This window comes from Hemitrygon akajei, chromosome 8 (genome assembly GCF_048418815.1).
Source record: "Hemitrygon akajei chromosome 8, sHemAka1.3, whole genome shotgun sequence".
Taxonomy (NCBI): Eukaryota; Metazoa; Chordata; class Chondrichthyes; order Myliobatiformes; family Dasyatidae; genus Hemitrygon; species Hemitrygon akajei.
The window spans coordinates 13,831,535-13,852,021 of record NC_133131.1 but is presented as its reverse complement, the minus strand read 5'-3'; the positions used below and the strand labels follow the sequence as shown (position 1 = coordinate 13,852,021).

The 20,487-nt window shown below is 42.9% G+C and overlaps 1 protein-coding gene across 3 annotated transcripts in view; it reads right to left on the bottom strand.

The window, feature by feature from the left end:
* Positions 1 to 12,154: 12,154 nt before the first annotated feature.
* Positions 12,155 to 20,487, bottom strand: part of sgsm2 (small G protein signaling modulator 2) — a 256,078-nt gene continuing 247,745 nt past the window's right edge. For all 3 annotated transcript variants that reach the window (XM_073053274.1, XM_073053276.1, XM_073053275.1), the window contains one exon: positions 12,155 to 19,599. In XM_073053274.1, the coding sequence (XP_072909375.1) occupies positions 19,511 to 19,599 (89 nt within the window). In that variant the 3' untranslated portion in view covers positions 12,155 to 19,510. The remainder of the gene's footprint in view (positions 19,600 to 20,487) is intronic.

Here is a 20,487-nt window from a genome sequence, read left to right as displayed (position 1 = left end):
TGATGCCCCAAACACCTGCAGATAAAAGGCAGTAAGTAAGAATGGGAACTGATAGGATTGGTTTATTAGGAGTTAACATGAATATGATGGGCCGAAGGGCCTCCTTGTGACAAATCAATTAATCTGCAAAACATCTAAAATGTCTCTTCTTATAGTGAGCCACTAGACTCTGTTATGGTTATTAAACGGTGGAATGGATTCCACATGTAAATAATGTATGGAGATATTGAGATGATTTGCTGATTCAACCTTTGGATTTGCGGCGAGGGTGGTGAGGAGACTGGCAGGTTAGGGGCACTGGCAACTGACTGCCTGGCAGCCCTCGTCCAACCTTCACTTGCCCGTGCAGATGAAGATGTCAAAGACACCAGCGGGTGGGCACATGACCCGCCTCAAAGCTCTGGGAAGACTGACAGGCTAGATGTTTCCCCCTGCCAGACATGGGATGCCCACCTGGGATAAGAAGTTATTCACTTAGCGGTAACACACACAAAATGCAGGAGGAGCTCAGCAGGTCGTGCGCGTCAATGGAGAGGAATGAACGGTCAATGTGTTGGGCCGAGACCCTTCCTCAGCAAGTCCTGATGAAGGGTCTCAGCCTGAAGTGTCGACTGTTCAATCCTCTGTCTGGCCTGCTGAGTTACTCCAACATTTTGTGTGTGTTACTCTGGATTTCCAGCATCTGTGGAATCTCTTCTGCTTTATCATTTGTGAGTGATATGTCTTTATGTGGAGAATCTTTTAGAATTCTGCCTCTCAATATTAATATTCCAACACAGCTTTAATTACCTTTTTTTTAAAAGATGGTAGACAATGTAATAAAGTTTTCTAAAGAACCTGGTAAGTTAAAAGTGGGCACAGGAAATGGGGTTATCTACAGTTTAAAGAGAGTGTGGGGGAAATGGGGTGCAGGTGATCTTAAACAGCGAATGAGAACTGGGGCCTCACAGAGTAGAACGTGGGTGTTGATACCTGGACCCACGTGAGTTTAAAGGGAAGGTGGGAGTTAGGTCTTGGGTGAGTCTTAAGAGAGCTCAGAAACCGGGGCCCCAATGAATTGAAAAAGAGTGTGGCCAACATCATCTGTTGAGAAGAACGTGGAGTCATCGGCATATTCAAATAGGTTGATGGCGGATTTGACAGTTTTAATGTACATTTGGGTGGTGAGGTGGAGATACGTCTCTACCAAAGGAGGTGTAAGGCGCTCCTTCCCTCCGCTAGCCTGCAGGTCACCCTTGGGCAAGGTGTAGCACCTGCTTAGCCCCCTGATCAGGGTCAGGTGAAGCCACAGGAGTGGGTGATGGATGGTTGTATGAGAAGCTGGTGCAGATCACAAGTCCTGGTTATGTGACCACTAAAACCAGGCAGGCAATCTCCGAAGAGTACTGATAATGGCTGGGGTCACCCGTCTTATAAAGACACTGCCCAGAAGAAGGCAATGGCAGACCACTTCTGTAGAAAGATTTGCCAAAAACAATTATGATCGTGGAAAGACCATGATCGCCCACATCATACAACACGGCATGTAACGAACAAACGGACTGTACATTCCAGGTGAGACTGAGGACAGACAGGCAATTTGTTGATTGGAAGGGAGGTGGAGGGGCAGAGATGAGCTGAATTTTGATCGGCAGAGCAGGTTAAAAGGGCAGTCCTATTGATGATGAGTTTCTTCACTCAGAGCGTGCTGGATCTTTTGAATTCGTAACCCTGGGCATCGACGATGGCTCAATCAGTTATCAATGGAGATGAAGAGGATACTGAGATATGAGATTAGTGCAGAAAATGGGGCTGAGGCTAGGACTGGCCATGATCTCAGTGAGTGGTTGTGTAGGTAGGAGGACCCATGGCCTGAACCACCTCAGGAGTCTGGTGCTCTCCCTCTCCCTCGCTTGTAGCTTAACAGATGGAGGAAAGATCGTCTTAGCTATGCATGTGTTTGGAAACAAAATCCTGATGAATACATAATTGAACTGTCAAATAACGATTAATGGCTGAATCAACACTTGTTTGGGCTGCGGCTAAGTGGAATTGGTGACTGGTTTTATTGTTAAATAGTCCTTATCTGTGAGGGACATAAACACCCGGTCCTTTATGGATCTAACTGCAAATCACCCTGAAATTTCATCAAACGTGTGTGTACATCATAATCCCGGGCCAGGTTTTGACCCAAAGTGCCGACAGTTCCACTTCCCTCCCCCTTCTCCCCCCTTGGCAAATGCTACTCAACCTGCCGACTTCCTCCTGCACATTTTTTTGTTGCTCCAGATTCCAGTGTCTGCAGCCTCCCGTGCTTCATATATTGTGGGGCGTGTTTCCAGGTATCCTTGTCTAGCAAGTCCTTCCTGAAAAATGTTTTGCCTTAGTCATTAGACTAAATTGCTTTCCCTCCTTGATTACCAGACACAGAATATGGAATCATATAGAAACCCTCCAGCTCACGATGTTGTGCCAACCTTTTAACCTACTCCAAGATCAATCTAACCCTTCCCTCCCGCATCCGCCCACCATTCTTCTTTCGTCCATGTACCTATCTAAGAGTCTCACAAATGTCCCTAGTAGTAGCCTCCATCACTACCCCCGGCAGGGCGCTCACCACTCTCTTGTAAAAAAAAAACCTACCTCTGACATCTCCCTGTATTTTCCTCCATTTAACTTAAAAGTACGTCCTCTCATATTAGCCATTGCCACCCTGGGGAAAAGGTGCTGACTGTCCACTTTGTTCCTCTTCTCATCTTATGCACCTCTATCAAGTCTCCTCTCATCTGCCCCAGCTCGCTCAGTCTTTCCTCTAATGCTCTCTAATTCAGGACACGTCCTGGTAGGTCTGCTCTGCGCCCTCTCCACAGCTTCCACATCCAAGAAACGACCAGAGCTGAACGCAATATTCCAAGTGAGGTGTAACCAGCAGCTGCAATGTTACCCTGCATCTCTTGAGCTCAGAGCACTCTCAGATCTGTGTACTGACATACTGAAACCTGCTCAACTTTGGTGGGTTTGCAAGAAAACACACAGAGAGAATCACCACAACCCAACAACTTAGAAAAAAGAACATAGAACAGTACAGCACGGCACAGGCCCTTTCGTCCCAAGATGTTGTGCCGACCCTTTAACCCACTCCAAGATAATCTAACCTTCTCTTTTCACATAACCCTCCATTTTTCTTTAACCCATCTCTATCACCATCCCTGGCATTTACCACTCTCTGGTAAACAAAAACCTTCCTTTGATCTCTCCCCTATACTTTTCTCCAAGCACCTTAAAGTTATGCCGCCTGGTATTAGCCAGTTCCACCACTGAAAAAGTTTCAGGCTGCCTATTCCATCTAAAAGACTCCAGGAAAAATATCCAGTGAACCAAGAGAAGATGAATGAAATTCACTCACTCTGTTACTAAGGTAATCAGATTGTCTGGGGAGAGAGTCACCTTCACTTCCATGGCATCTTAGAGCATTTGCAGACCAAGAGACAATTCCCCAGCTGGTGGCTAATTATGATGCACAAATGCCAAAAGTGAAAGATAAAGATTAGCTTTACTTGTCACTCGCACATCAAGGCATGTAGTGGAATGTGCTGTTTGTGTCAGCCTCCAACACGGTCACCACAATTTTGGTGCCAACATAGCATTCCCACAGCCAGGGAGAAGATTTACCCAGGGAGTCAGACGCAGTGTAACGGTGCATGAACATTTACTTTAAATCATACCATGCACAATTCACTTTCACCTGTGTCTCTGTTATTTCCAGATGCAGTCATTGCTGGCCAACATCGTTCTGCCCTTTGTAAATTTCCATCCAAAACACTTCTGCCTGTATCCTAAGCTGCACCTAGCCTCATCAAACCTGTTCTTGCCGCTTCTGCACTGGCTTCCGTTAATCAAATACTTTGACTTTTTATTAAGCTCTCAGTCCTGTTTTCAAACGTTTTCTTTGTCTCCTCACTTCCCACCTCTGTAATCCTCCTCAAACCCCCTGTAGCATCTGTGCTCCTCTCATTTTAAACCCTCTGTCACTAGTAGCCAAGCCTTCAGGATCTAACCTCTGGAATTCTCTCAATCAATGACACACCTACCTCTCTTTTTGCAAGATATTCCTTAAAACTTACCTCTTTAAACAAAGTTCTGATCTTCTTTCTCACCAAAATTACCTTATATGGTCCATACTTCTGGTTTAATGATATTCTTGCAAATTATCAGGTTTTTAAAATATATTGTACATACATACGCAAGCCTATATTTAAATGGAATTTGTTATTGTAAACTTTTTCCCAGGGCATAAGTGACTAATACGAGGTGGCAATACTTTGAGGTGATTGGAGGAAGGCATAAAGGAGTTGTCAGAAGTAGTTTTTTCTGCACAAAAACCTGGTGGGTGTGTGGACGGTGGTGGTAGAAGCAGATACAGTGGGGACATTTAACATTTAAGAGACTCTTACACTGGGCGCATGGATGAAAGAAAAGTTGAGGGCTATGCGGGAGAGTTGATTGATCCCTTAGCGGGTTAAAAGAATGGCACAACATTGTGTGAGGGCCTGCACGGTGCTGTAGTGTTCGACGTTCAGCAGGAAGGCCGAGTACAAAATACTCCGAAGCCTGCTCCACTGTTACTCTGCTGAACACCCTTCAGGATCAACAGCACATGCGGTGCATTCACAACCTCCGTCAGTCCTGTGCATCAGTTCATGAGAATGCGCTGAAATCTTTCTTTTCCACTTGTTTGGCTTCAGTAAGACAGACGTAATCCTACATCTACCTTTTCCAAGGTAACATCAGGTAAAATATTTACATGCTCTATACCTTCTAGGAGAGTCTAGGACACTTGAAACTGGCTTTAACTTTTAAGAATAAATACAAGCTGATGTTCCTGCCAGTTATATAGCAGACAATTAATGTTCTCAATATTGTTTTTTCTTTCACAGTTTGCATTATTTTGCATATTGATGCTTATCAGACTTTGTTAATGTATAGTTTTTCATAAAATTCTATTGTATTTCTTTTTTATAAATGCCTGCAGGAAAAAGAATATCAAGATAGCATATGTCAACATATATGTGCTTTGATAATACATTTACTTTGAACTTTAATTGGAAAGAGGAAAGGTTGGATACTGCAGACAAAGGTGACATTCCTTGGGGTCCAAACAGGCTGAGCATGTTCAATCTTAGATACCACCACTTAATTTTGGTCGTATACTGAGGGTTGGCATCAGGCATGTTTGATAGATCTCTGAACCAAACTGGAATTCTCTGATGCCTGCCAGAATATACAGTCTGCAGATGAGTTTTCCTTCTCTTTTTTAATGGTCGCTGGTTTCAGAGCCAGCTTTGCTTCCTTTTTCATTACAGAGGAGGTCCACAAGAACTATCTGGGAATGAATGGGTTAATGCATGAGGCAGCTCACTGGAGTTTAGAAGATTAGTGGGGGGGGGGTGGGGGGAAGGTGTGGAAACTCATTAAAACCTACTGATTATTGAAAGGCCTACAAAGAGTGGATGTGGAGATGTTGTTTCCTATAGTGGGGGTTCTAGGACCAGAGGGCCGAGCCTCCGAATTGTAGGAGAACACTTTAGAACAGAGATGAGGAGCAATATCTTAAGCCAGAGGGTGGTGAATCTGTGGAATTCATTGCGAGAGGCAGCTGTGGAGGCCAGGCCATTGGGTGATTTAAAGAGGAGATTGATAAATTCTTGATTAGCCAGGGCATGAAAGGTTAAGGCAGGAGAATGGGATTGAGAGGGAAATGGACAGTCATGCACTTTGCTAGAAGGAATAAAGGCATAGAGTATTTTCTTAAGGGGGAGTGAATTCAGAGCTGACTGAATGGCCCAGTGACTTACCCTGCTTTGTCGTGAGCCGTTTTCTCAATTATGTAGCTCTGAGCAGAGTTGTGACACTAAGTAAACACCAACTCTCCCTGGAGCCACGAGATCAGAGCAATGCAAACTCATCGACTCCGGAGTCTGTGTATCTCATACCAACAACAGCAGTAATCCTCGGGAACCGTTCCAGTGACAATACTCGTGATGTATTCATCAGTGATTCTGGAGATGTACACACAAATAGCTAGTGACACATTCTCTAACAATCAGAGTGGTGTACATAAAATACCAGAGATGTACTTGCTAGCAATATAATTGGTGTACTGAACTGAACAACAACCACAGGGGTGGCTTAATACGTTTGCACTGTACATAATAATAATTCCATTGACTGTTGAAAGGATTTTATTAATTTATTGACGTTCAAACTGGTTTTTACCCATTGTTGGATTGGGGTGCTGAATTGTTATCTTTCTAGTATTTTTCTTGTAGTGTAACTTCCCTACGCTTGCTTATAATTTTTCTATAATCACCTATCTTTGTGTAGTATCTGTTCAGCAAATTTTCTAGTCATTGGAGTGTTATTTTCTGGAAGCTTCTCGGTCTTCTCCAGCAAGTGCCACTCCTCTTGAATCTGGCTATTTTATAGGTTAGTTGTTATCACTGGAAAGTTGTTTTCTTTTTAGTTGGAGTAGGAGGTGACGACGACTTCTTTGTTTTTTGTTCTTGTAACGGTTAACAAACTAGCCATTAACTGCAAATTTAATATCTCATTACTGACTTTTGGACCTCCTCAGGTCAATATCACCACATCCAACAACATCTTCTGTTTTCTAGAACCCACTGGGAAGGTCGGTCACCCTGGGCAGCAGGAGGTATTAAGATACCTCACATAAGGCTGCTAAACAAGAGCCTATGGTATTATAGGAAAGATACTGGCGTGGAAAAAAGATTTGCAGGAGGGAAAGCACGGTAATAAAGGGAAGGGTCTTCTGGTTAGCTTCTGGTAACTAGTAGTGGGTCAGTGTTGGGTCCACTACTTTTCATGCTATGTGTTCATGATTTGGAAGACGGAATTGATGGCTTTGTGGCCAGGTTTGTGGATCAAAGATAGAGGGAGGGACAGGTTGTGTTGAGGAAACGGAGTCTGCAGACAGACTTGGACAGATTAGGAGCATGAGCACAGGGGTGGCAGATGGAATACAGTCTAGGGGGTCGAGGTCACGCATTCTGGTGGAAGGAATAAAGGCATAGAGTATTTTCTTAACAGAGAGTGAATTCAAAATTAGGGGTGCAAAGGGGTTTGAGCGTCCTGGTGCAGAATTCCCTAAAGGTTAACTTGCACTTTGAGTCAGTAGTAAGGAAAGCTAATGCAATGTTAGGGTTCATTTTGAGAGAATTAGAATATAACAAGGATGTAACATTGAGGCTTTGAAAGGAACACACACAAAATGCTGGTGGAATGCAGCAGGTCAGGTAGCATCTATAGGAAGAAGTACAGTCAACGTTTCAGGCCGAGACCCTTCGTCAGGACTAATTGAAAGAAGAGATAGTAAGAGATTTGAAAGTGGGAGGGAGAGAGGGAGATCTGAAATGATAGGAGAAGACAGGAGGGGGAGGGATGAAGCTAAGAGCTGGAAAGTTGATTGGCAAAAGGTATACAGAGCTGGAGAAGGGAAAGGATCATGGGACGGGAGGCCTGGGGAGAAAGAAAGGGGGAGGGGAGCACCAGAGGGAGATGGAGAGCAGGCAAGGAATGATTGTGACAGGGACAGAGGGAGAAAAGAGAGAGAGAGAAAAGAAGGGAAAAAAAGGAAAACAATAAATAGATAGATAGATAGATAAATAAGGGATGGGGTTATAAGGGGGGAGGGGGGCATTAACGGAAGTTAGAGAAATCAATGTTCATGCCACAAGGTTGGAGGCTACCCAGACGTAATATAAGATGTTGTTCCTCCAGCCTGAGCGTGGCTTCATCTTGACAGTAGAGGAGGCCGTGGATTGACATATCAGAATGGGAATGGGACATGGAATTAAAATGTGTGGCCATTGGGAGATCCTGCTTTCTCTGGGGGACCGAGCGTAGGTGTTCAGTGAAACTGTCTCCCAGTCTGCGTCGGGTCTCACCAATATATAGAAGGCCGCACCGGGAGCACCGGCCCAGTGGCCACTCATTTTAATTCCATATGTTATGAAGTTTGTTCAATTTTTTATGGCAGCAGTACAGTGCAATACATAAAATTACTACAGTACAGTGCAAAAGCCTTAGGCACCCCAGCTATATATATGTGCCTAAAACTTTTAGGACAGTACTGTACTGTATATCCAAGCTTTTCCTTTACTGAGGTGCCATCTTCTGGTAAACTATAATAATGCCAAAAAACACATAAAATGTTGGAGAAACTCAGTAAGTCAGGCACACCCATGGAGGAGAATAAACACACGACATTTCAGGAAGACTTCATCAGATTTATTCCCCTCCTTAGAATCTGCCTAAATTTCTGAGTTCCTCCAGCATTTTGTGTGTGTTGCTCAAGGTTTCCAGCATCTGCAGAATCACCAGCTAGAGAGGGTCTTAAAGAGAGCTTTTGATGCATTGGCCCTTATAAATCAAGCGATTGAGTACAGGAGTTGTGATGTTATGTTGAAGTTGCATAAGATGTTCGTGAGGCCACATTTGGAGAATTGTGTACAGTTCTGGTCACCTACCTACAGGAAAGGTATCAATAAGGTTGAAAGGTTACAGAGAAAAATTACAAGGAATTACTGGGGCCTGGAAAAGGTTGACTAGATTAGGACTTTATTCCCTAGAGGGTAGGAGATGGAGGCATGATTTGATAGAGGTGTCCAATATTCTGAGGGGCATAGATAGGGTAAATGCAAGCAGGCTTCTAACTCTGAGATTGGTGAGACTGAAACTTGAGGTCATAGGTTAAGGGTGAGAGGTCAAATGTTTAAGGGGAATCTTCTTTACTCAGAAAGAGGTGCAAGTGGGGAACTAGCTGCTGTGAAAGTGGTGGATACGTGTTCAATTTTAACATTTAAGAGAAGTTTGGGTAAGTACATAGGTGAGTATGGAGGGCTATGGTCCAGGTGCAGGTTGATGGGACTAGGCAGAGTAACCATTCAGCATGGACCAGATGGGCTGAAAGGTCTGTTGATGAGCTGTAGCATCTATAACTCTTGGTTTGTAATACCAAATATATTCACCACCAATAGGTTACCATTAATCTTCAAATTTATATAACTTTGAGTACCTTTATCCCCTATTATTTTTGTTCTAATATTAAAAAAATCATAAACATGATGCCACCTTATTCTCTTGACCTGCAGAGAATTTTCCAGCGTTTTTGGTTTTATCTCACCCAACTGTGACTGCTCGCACGATGAACACTGGGCATTGCAAGCTAACTTTGTCTTATCCTTATTGGCTCTATAATGGAACCTCTGTCACAGGGGTGTCCATTCACGACTCACAGTATCATCCAGCCACAGAATATAGACTAACCCTCCAGTGGAAAGCAGAGTATGCCAGGCTTGCCTACTGTAGCACCTGCCCTTTACACTGCTAGCATTTAGGGCAGCAATGAAGATCCTCCATCTGTCTGTAAAGGACTCTTCATTGCTGTTTCTGTAACAACTGCTTTCTGACCAGTCAAGAGTTGTTAGCCTTGAGCTGAACCCCTGAACTTGGAGGACCAGTGGACCACTCTTGGTCTGGCCTCCACCCTTTGACCTGCCAAGACCTGACTCCAGCCAGCACAGCTCTTCAGGTCATTGAGGTACACAAGCCTCCAAACCCAACAACAAGGTGGTTGTCCTCTTGGAGGGCATGCTTACTGTGGTGGATACCATGACAGCACTGAGAATGAGCGAAGTATAACCTTTGGTTTGTATTCATTGCAAAACTGACACAATGGCCAGTAACTATTTGTCTTGACTGTGATGTCTGGAAAATGAATGACCAGAACTGATGGTTTGTTGCAACGTACAAATTAGCTGTCACATTAGCCTACTGTGATTACAATTCAAATACACACAAAATTCTGGAGGAGCTCAGCAGGTCAGACTGTACCTAAGGAGAGAATTAAAGAGTTTCAGGCCTCAGTTAGTGTCTGGAGTCACACAGAGGGTATATTTCCTTCTCTAAAGGATATCCAGATGCTTGGAGTTTTATAGCAAATGTTTTATTTATTTATTAAGACATAGGACCAGAATTGAGTCTCATTTGCCATTCCATCATGGCTGATTTATTATCCTTCTCAACCCCATTCTCCTACCTTCTCCCCGTAACCTTTGATGCCCTGATTAATCAAGAACATGTCAACCTCTGCTTTAAATATACTCAATGACTGGGTCTCCACAGCCATCCATGGCAATGAATTCCACAGATTTACTACCCTCTGGCTAAAGAAATTCCTCCTCATCTCCATTCTAAATGACTGTTCCTCTATTCTGAGGCTGTGCCTTTCGGCCCTAAGCTCCCTACGAAAGGAAACATGCTCTCCATATCCACTCTATCTAGGCTTTCAATATTTGATAGTTTTCAATGAGATCCCCCCCTTATTCTTCTAAATTCCAACAACTAAAGTCTCAGAGCCATCAATCGCTCCTCATACCACAAGCCTTTCGTTCCTAGAATTATCCTCGCAAACCTCCTCTGAACCCTCTAAAATGTCAGCACATTCCTTCTTAAATAAGGGGCCCGTAACTTCTCACAACACTCCAGGTGAGGCCACACCAGTGCTTTATAAAGCCTCAGGATCACACCTTTGCTCTTATATTCTAGACCGTTCAAAATGAATGCTAATGTGGTGATATCACATGGCCCATGTAAGAACGTGATTGGACAGAGCTATGAGCATGCGCAGAACTGACAGAATGATCTAGAAGCATGGCAGTGTTAAAATGTGGTTGCTGTTTGCTGTTGTAAATAAAAGTTCTTGTTATGTTCTTCCAGAGTATGTGTCTTTATGCCTTCCTTACCACCAACTCAACCTGCATGTTAATCTTGAGGGAATCTTGCACAAGGACTCCCAAGTCCATTTGTGCCTCTCATTTTTGATTTTTCTCCCCTTTAGAAAATAACCTAGGCCCTTATTTAACAGAATTTAAATTGTCAATGATTGGAGTTAAAACCATTGGTCCAACCCTTTAGATTATTAACTGGGTAATACTATGTAACATGCTGCAAGGTTTCACTGCCAATGTAAAGACTTCTCTGTAATGTTCCACTGCTGAGGTAATGGTTTCTCTGTAGCAGCAATGTTTGGGTTATGACTAGAGATATTGGGGCATGCTAGCCAATGAGCTGAATATTGTTCTTTCTTGTGTGGGTCTGGGAGCCGGGAATTCACAGTCTTTTGCCAGGGAGAGATGAGGAGAGAGTTGGTAGACCTCAGTCAGAGTGGACTTGGAGCGAGGGTCTGAAGGTCAGTGATGACCGGAGGAGGTCGATGGTGGACGAACGACCTTATCAGTGAGCTCCAACGTTGTGCACGAGACTGTTTCATGAGAATGGGCCCTTTTTCCTTTTTTTGTTTCCTTTCCTAACCATATAGTCAAATTCAGAATTATAAAGTTCAATTGCTTAATTGCATATTGTGTACTATTTGTTATTTCGTGGTACTGATTTGAAACAGGGGACACATCGCGCAGCGTTCACCCACACGAGATTTCTTAAGTTTGGCCGGGCTATCATCCCCTGTATTAATCTGCTAGCCGAAGCGAATGTTACAACTACAACTGTGCTAACTATGCCAATGGCAGGTAACAAACACAATGCTGCTGGGCTGATGAAAGGTCTCAGCCCGTTGACATTGACACGCCTATTCCTGAAAAAGATTCTAGTGCTTTCCCAGCGTAAGTGACGAATAAACTCTTCTCAGGCGTCCAGCCGGGTACAAATATCAATTATAACTGATGTTGCAATGACAAACTCTGCCTGGGCATGATTCTTCATTGCTGTTTCCATAACAATTGTATTTTTGACCAGTCAGGGGTGTTGGCCCTGAGCTGAACCCCCAGACCTGGAGGACCAGTGGGCCACTCTTAGTCTGGTCTCAACCCCTCTGACCTGTTCAGTATGGGTGATCCTACTAAGAGCCAGAGTACAAGGCCCTGACTGCAGCCAACATAGTTCTCCGGGTCAGTGAGGCATGCAAACACACTTATTCCTCGCCATAGAAACTGTCTGACCTGCTGAGCTCCTCCAGCGTTTTGCAATCTCTTGTGTTTATCACTGATTGGTTCCAAAGTGCTTTCAATGTTAGGACACACACTGCCCCCTCTTTGGTCGGATCCGGCTGCGCAGCAGATGACAAAACCAATGCAGAGACAATAATTTATTGATGCAACACTACATTCAAGGTACATCGTTTCAACAGAGAGAGAGAGAGAAAGGAAATTAGAAAAATAAAAAGGAGCATCACATTGAGTTTAAGGTGCGGTCTTACATATACAACATAACAAAGGTACCAGGTAACAAGAGTTGCATACATCGAATCAATGCGTTGAACAGTTATCAGCCCAACGGCATTCCAAAGGCAGTGCAAGCTTCAGTGCTGTTTGATCCATTCACATTGTGGTCAGGTTCGGATTAAGGACATGATCACTTACAAACTGCACAGTGTGGGGAAACAGCACAGAAACCCCAATACAAACCAAAATCAAAATACTGACATTAAAAATCAGAAATAAAACAACAGAAAATGTCTGAAATGCCCAGCAGAGTTAACACTTCAGGTCAATAACTTTTCATTAGAACTTTCCCAGTTCCGGTGAGAAAACAAAGCTGAGCTTTATTTAGAGACAGTGCGGAACAGGTGTTTCCCACCCAACAAGCCCATGCTACCCAGCAACCCACTTAATTAACCCTAGCCTAATCACAGGACAATTTATAATGATCAATTAACCTACCAATCAGTACGTCTTTGGGCTGTGGGAGGAAACCGGAGCACCCGGAGGAAACCCACGCGGTCACGGGGAGAACGTACAAACTCCTTACAGACGGCACCAGAATTGAACTCTGAACTCCAGAACACGCCGAGCTATAAGAGTGTCGCGCTAACCGCTACGCTACTGTGGCGCCCTAATTTTTGAAATGTTTCGCTCTTCACAGATGCTGCCCGACCCGAGTATTTCCAGCGTTTGTACTTATTATTTCCTATAACACAACACTTCTAATGTCAAATGCTTCCATCAAAGTGAAAAGCAAAGTCATTTGGGACAAGCCTATCTGGGCTTTGTTCAGTAATAATGCAGTCTCTCAAACACAAATCTGTTTTGAATCAAGTTAAAGGGGAATTTTGGAAGAAATTACTTCCTTTGGAAAAAAAAATGTGAACAGTGGCCACAAATGGTAACTAATTTTTCTCCCATATTTGTTCTGCATTGCAGATTTGGTTTTCCTTTTAATTGAACCTCGTTGCAATATGTTGAAAATACTAGGGTTCTTTAGGACATAGTTTGAAAGGAAGAATTCCATTCCCAATCCACACTTAATGCTCTCAGTCAATAAAACTTCATTTTAAAAAACACTGCAAGCGGCTGAAAGATACAATTTAAAAAATCACAGACTTTTATCATCAGAAAAATAAGCTGTAGCATAAACGTGACCCAGTTGTCTGGCACAGACGTACCACAGTTCTGCTGTTGGCCGTCTACGTCACGTGGCACAGTTCACTTGTCAGGTGGCTCAAGGAATTGGACAAACCTTTTAGGTGGCATGGAGTGTGTTGGGAAATTGCATGACGGGGCTCAGGGTTCGACGGGGAACTGCGTCAGGTGGCATGAGACGAAATGGAGATTCTCTTCAGGTGATAAGAGTTTGAAGGGGAACAGAGTCATGTGGATTGGGAACCACATTAATGCTCCTCTTTCCAGTGTCCTGCATCATCATCTCCTTCAAACACCTGCCCATTGCTTCTTCAGAAGAAACAATCATTCAGCTAATAATCCCTCCAGCAAATTACTCCATGCATCAACTATAGGGTAAAGAAATCTTTGGCACTTTTGAGTATTTGGCTCAATCTCACCGTGTTGCCTACCTGATGAGTACTTCCCCATGAAAACGATTCATGATCATGCAGTAAATGAGGCAATTAATTCCTCCAAATACCCCTCACCCACCCCCTTAGTAACAGGGCAATAAGATGTCAGTGTTTATTGTCTGAAGAGATTACTTCATGTAATTTTGTTTCTCCATGTAGAATTTAACAGAAGTAACTTCTTTGGTCCTGACCAGGCAGCCATGCAGGTTGATATCTGGACATGCGCATCAGATAAGCCCTGTCAAATTGAAATGTAAAGGCCATGGCACAAAGTTAAACCTCAACTAGTTGACTATCACAAGATGAAAGAAATGGTTTATAAATCTGGAACAGTCAGTTGCCTGCAGTAAAATACCCACACAGACCTAGGCAGACAGCACTGATGCTTTATAATCTAAAATTCTGTACAATACTTACAGAATATTGCAAAGTTGAACAATATAACAATCATTGCCTCAATGAGGTTCCAAACAGAAGCTAAGCATGTATACATCTCATAAACAATGGAGCATCAGATATTTAGGTTTACGTTTTCAGATTGCAGGGTCGTTCAAAGAAACATGGGCTCCTTATGAAAGGAGTAAAAATTTAAGTCGCTGCAAAGCAATCCACTCAGAAAATAAGGATTTTGGACATTGCATGCTTTAGAGTGCTGGAATCCCATGATTTTATTTCTGAATACAGAGAAAATAGGTGCTTCCCAATTATTTTACTTTTTTTTTAGCAACACTGTGGGTGCACTTTTAGTGACACAAACAGGCCCTCTGTCCCACTGAATCCGTAGCATTGACTACACGTTTATATATGAGACATTAAGTTACACTTAGAGTAGAAGCAGGCCATCCAGCCTTCTTGGCTGCTACGTTATTCAATGAGGTCATGGCCAACATGTATCCTAACTCCATTTACCCACACAGTATTACTCTGAATCTAGCAAAATTCTCTAAAAGTCATCTGATGTCACTAGACCAAATGTACAGCATTCTAACATTTCTCCAGAATCAGGAGGTGTTATATCATGTTTGTAAAACATTTCTGAAGGGTGTTTGAAAAGCAGGAAGCTAGTGTCGCCACTTCATTTGATACACCTGCTCGTTAATGCAAATAACTAATTAGCCAATCATGGTAGCAGCTCAATGCATAAAAGCATGCAGACATGCTCAAGAGGGTCCGCTGTAACAGACCAAATGTCAGAATGGGGAAGACATGTGATCTAAGTGACTTTGACTGTGGAACGATTGTTGGTGCCAGATGGGGTGGTTTGAGTATCTCAGAAGCTGCTGGACTCCTGGGATTTGCACGCACAACAGACTCTAAAGTTTACAGAGAGTGGTGTGAAAAACAAAGAAAAAAAAAAATTCCAGTGAGTAGAATTTCTGTGGGCGAAACTGCCTTGTTAATGAGAGAGGTCAGAGGAGAATGGCCAGACTGGTTCAAACTGACAGGAAGGCGACAGTCACTCAAATAACCACATGTTACAACAGTGGTGTGCAGAAGAGCATCTCTGAATCCATAACACATCGAACCTTGAAGTGGATGGGCTACAGCAGCAGAAGACCATGAACACACACTTGGTGGCCACTTTATTAGGTACAGGAGGTAAGAATCAAGGGGCCACTTGCTGCAGAAGAGGAAAGTAACCCAGGATTATGCATTCATTGTCACAGAACTAGCCTAACCCAGTAACTTCAGGCCTCTTTCCATTCTTCTATTTGATTTACATGCCAACTAATAATCTAACCATCGCTTTAAGTACTTTTTAATCCTGGTCCTGTCCAGCACTGTGACTTTAACCCAGGTCACTTAGCAAGCTCAGCAACATCTGTGGCATGAAGTGCATTGAAAGAACTTCCTAAAGATCCCAGTGGGCTTTATACTTGGCCAGGTTTCTTTGCCCGTGAAGCAGTAGGCAGGTGCCATAGTTCAGAGACTATATTTTTAAAAGCTACATTTAAATTATGGATGCAATTAGAAACAGTGTTTTATAACTTTAGGTGCAGTCACATCCAGCATAGAAAAAGGACTATTTCAACAGAATTTGATAAAAGGTATGCAAATTCTGTAAAATTATATAATATTGACTGCTTGGAAGAAGTCCATTACTTACAGTGAAATACTAATCACCCTCACAACTCATTGAATACTTGAGGTTTTTCAATGGTGTGGGTCAGAGAATAAATATAAGCTGGCCTAAATGACGGTGGTAAAAATTTCACTTTGCGGCAGTGAGGCAGCGTGACATTATTACAGCATCAGCGACCCGGGTTCAATTCCCGCCACTGTGATGGTGTGGGCTTCCTCCGGGTGCTCTGGTTTCCTCCCACGTTCCAAAGGCATACCAGTCAGTAGGTTAATTGGTCACATGGGTGGCGTGGGCTTGTTGGGAGGGACTGTTACCATGCCGTATCTTTAAATAAAATATAGGTTGACCAAAACATAAGAAATGAGAAGACCAGCACATAATTCTGAGGCCCTTATATATAAACGACTTGTACGATTTTGGTTTTATCACGTTAAATTCTTGGCAAGTTACAACCAAACGTCACTCACTTTGTTATATCTGGGCAGACTTTGAATTCTTCCCCCCCCCAAGTATTTTGTAGTCATGATTTCTCCAAGGAGGGCCATGATCTCAAACATGTTCTAAGCAATAGCATGGGTGTTTATAGAATAGGATCTTTGTCCATTAAAATAAAAACTCAACACATGGAACCGATTGGCAGGGAAATCACAAAGTCTAACAGTATTAATCTGACACTCAGGTCAAGTGGAACTGTAACTTATTAAAACTGGTTATGTATTAACTCAGTGTGATCAGTAACACTGAATCGAAAGAATAAAGGCCTTGTTTATTGTTAAATTTGCAGAGATTCTTTTATACTCTGTAGTTTAATATAGTCTCTGAAATGTTCAAAGAGAACCCCCAAGTATGACTACTGGCCAATTGGGAAAGGACAAAGTTTGAGTTCAGTGTAAACATGTTGAAGTGCAGATCAAAATGATTTGCAATATATTCTAAAAAGACCCCCAGATCAACCGCATTCATGTCTCCTGGAGAAGATAATGACAACAAGGAATCTGCAGGTGAAGAAGGTGCCAGGAGGTGGAATTCCCATTTATTTCTGCCAAAGTGGGTCAGTACGGGATGATAGGATCATACTACAGATGCTGAAAGAGCTTCTATCCCTGCCACATATTAAGAGCATAAGACAAAGGAGCAGAATGTGGCCATTTGGCCCTTTGAGTCTATTCTACTATTCTATCATGGCTGATTTATTTTCTCTCTCAATCACATTCTCCTGCCTTCTCCCCATAACTCTTGACGCCTATCAACTTCTGCTCTAAATATACCAAATGACTTGGCCTCCACAGCCGTCTGTGGCAATGAATTCTACAAATTCACCACTCTCCGGCTAAAAGAATTCCTCCCCATCTCTGTTCAGAAATTAATGGTTCAGTATGGCAGGGATTTGAGCATAGTGTCTGACCTCAACATCCTTGATTTAGGAAAAGGGGAGCAACTGACCATCCTGCTCCCCACCTGGAATGATGGACTACCATAGTCCCTGCCACCCCATTGTTGAACAACCTGTCACCCTGAGAACTTGCGTGAGCAAGTGGGATGTTATAAGGAAAGAGTTCAATTTGATTCCTCCTTACCGTATGCTAAAATGTGATCTGCACCATGTAAGTTTGTAAGACAATACGGTGTTCGTCTGGAGTGTGAGAATGCTTTGAGAAAGCAGAAGGGAACCAGTCCTCAGCAACATTTTGAGATACAGCAATGTATCAGTCTACAGGCTTGAGAATAGATAATGTTGAAAAACAGATTTGTCTGGGGAAGTGTTAATGTAAAGGGTCTTGAAAGCTATTAAAAGGGGTAATTTCTTTGTGCAAGTTGCAATCTTCTCCTAGGCTGCGTCGCGACTTGTGATAAGAGCTGGAGATAGAATCAAGGACATCCAGAAGGAGGGACTGGAGAAGCTGCTGGGCACTAGCAGTTCCATCCAGCAGTATAATGCGTGGAGTGGCTTTGTGATTAGTTGAGTATTCTTTTGTCTCTTTTACAACCTATAACCATTTTTCTTCTTTCTGTATTTTATTCTTTATATAAATCTAATAAAGTAGTTTCTTAAAACCTTGAACATGTGTACAGTGCCTCCATTGTTTGTAGATGCCTCTTGCCGCAGAACCAGAAAAGAGCAAGTAACAAATTTTAAGGTATCTTCGTTACAGAAGCTTCATTGTTCAAATGTTTGCAGTGTCATTCCTCAAGAGGCAGTCAATACCTTCTGCAATGAGGAGTTTGGTAGAAAATTTACAAAGAAAATGACAAAATGCGGTAGAAATAGAAGTCAACAACGCACACTTCTGATGTACAATAGTTGATCCAAGATCCATCTATTCTAGTACTAAAGAATTTAATATGACCAGGCAAGCAAGTGATGACAAATCAGAGATCCGTTGGCTTTGGTTTACAGGGCTTTTTGCCTCTTTAACTGCTTAAGCCTTTGGAAGGAGCTTATTTCAGAGGTGAGGCATTTCAGCTTGAGGAGAAGAGAAATTAAGAGTCTCTGACCTCATTCTCCCCAGGTTATGAAGCACAGCTACTGATCTCCCCTCAAGACACCGCTGATGGGGCTTTTTTTTAAAAAAGAGATTTGGATTTGCAATGATAGTCCAAACCACTGTGGAGTATGCGTGTGCCTGTCTATGCAGGGAGAAAGGTGGGGGGGGGGGGGGCGGGAATGTGGAGGATGGTACCACAACCCAACCAATTTAACTAACAGCATACATCAAAACTTTACCTCACACAAAGTAAATCTTGATAGAACTACTAAATGCCCTGCTTTAGAATTAGCAAATACTGTATGTGAAAACAATTTCCCAATACTTTGGGAAAGTTCAATACTAGAAAGTAATATTACAGAAACATACAGAACCATAGAACATCTAGTTATTGGCAACATTCTTCAATATATTTAAAATATCTGTAACTCTCAGTGTAAACATGCTAAAATAATCTGTAAGATCAGATCGATCTGCATTGAAAAGTATTAAATGTACAGTGGTCCTTCCAAATCGGTTCAGTCAGTCTGGAGTTAAAAATTACTATGAGTTCACAAATGAAAATTGGTTGTGAAAACCTCATTTCTAGCTCATACCCATCTGTTTGTCTGAGGGTACAGGATTATAATGTGGATGGGGACTGAGTATATTTTTTGCCACACATTTAATATTTAGGCACTCACTGATTTAAAAAATAAATAAATTAAAAGTACGACTACAAGTAAGATCTCACAACTAAGGCAGCAGAGACAGTGAAGGAAAATTGAAGGAAAAAAAGTGTTTTTATAAACTGCTAAAGCATCACTAAAATGTGACTGATGATTGGTGAACCTTGTTGGGGGAAAACAATTAGCGCCATTCCTTTGGCTAATTCCTGGCCTCCACGATAACACCTTGCAGGCTCTGCTTGCTGCTGAGCATCTCGAGGGCTCGGAAGGTGTGACCACCGCGTCCTCTTGAACTGTCATGCTTCGAGTTGCAGGGGAACGGGCGCCAGAGCAGCCAGAGGGAGGAGGGGAGGTCCCCGCTCCAGCCTGGAAGGAGGGTCAGGCCTTCCTTGCTCCCTCAGTTCCGTCACTTGTTCTCTATTAGAGTCTGCACCTTGTAGACCAGCTCACGTGCAATCCGCAGAATCTGCTGGGTGTCATGTCGCTCCGCCATCTCTGAGATTAAAAAAAGCTCAATGGTGAAACTTATTTTTCTCCTATAGACAATAGACAGTAGGTGCAGGAGTAGGCCATTCGGCCCTTCTAGCCAGCACCGCCATTCACTGTGATCATGGCTGATCATACACAATCAGTACCCCGTTCCTGCCCTCTTCCCATATCCCTTGACCCCGCTATCAATAAGAGCTCTATCTAACTCTCTCTAGGATGCATCCAGAGACTTGGCCTCCACTGCCTTCTGGGGCAGAGCATTCCACATATCCACCACTCTCTGGGTGAAAAAGTTTTTCTGCATCTCTGTTCTAAATGGCCTACCCCTTGTTCTTAAACTGTGGCCTCTAGTTCTGGACTCACCCATCAGCGGGAACATGCTTCCTGCCTCCAGTGTGTCCAATCCCTTAATAATCTTATATGTTTCAATCAGATCCCCTCTCATCCTTCTAAATTCCAGTGTATACAAGCCCAGTCGCTCCAATCTTTCAACATATGACAGTCCCGCCATTCCGGGAATTAACCTTGTGAACCTATGCTGCACTCCCTTAATAGCAAGAATGTCCTTCCTCAAATTTGGAGACCAAAACTGCACACAATACTCCAGGTGGGGTCTCACCAGGGTCCTGTACAGCTGCAGAAGGACCTCTTTACTCCTATACTCAATTCCTCTTCTTATAAAAGCCAGCATGCCATTAGCTTTCTTCACTGCCTGCTGTACCTGCATGCTTGATTTCATTGACTGATGTACAAGAACACCTAGATTTAGTTGTACTTCCCCTTTTCCTAACTTGACTCCATTTAGATAGTAATCTGCCTTCCTGTTCTTGCCACCAAAGTGGATAACCTCACATTTATCCACATTAAACTGCATCTGCCATACATTTGCCCACT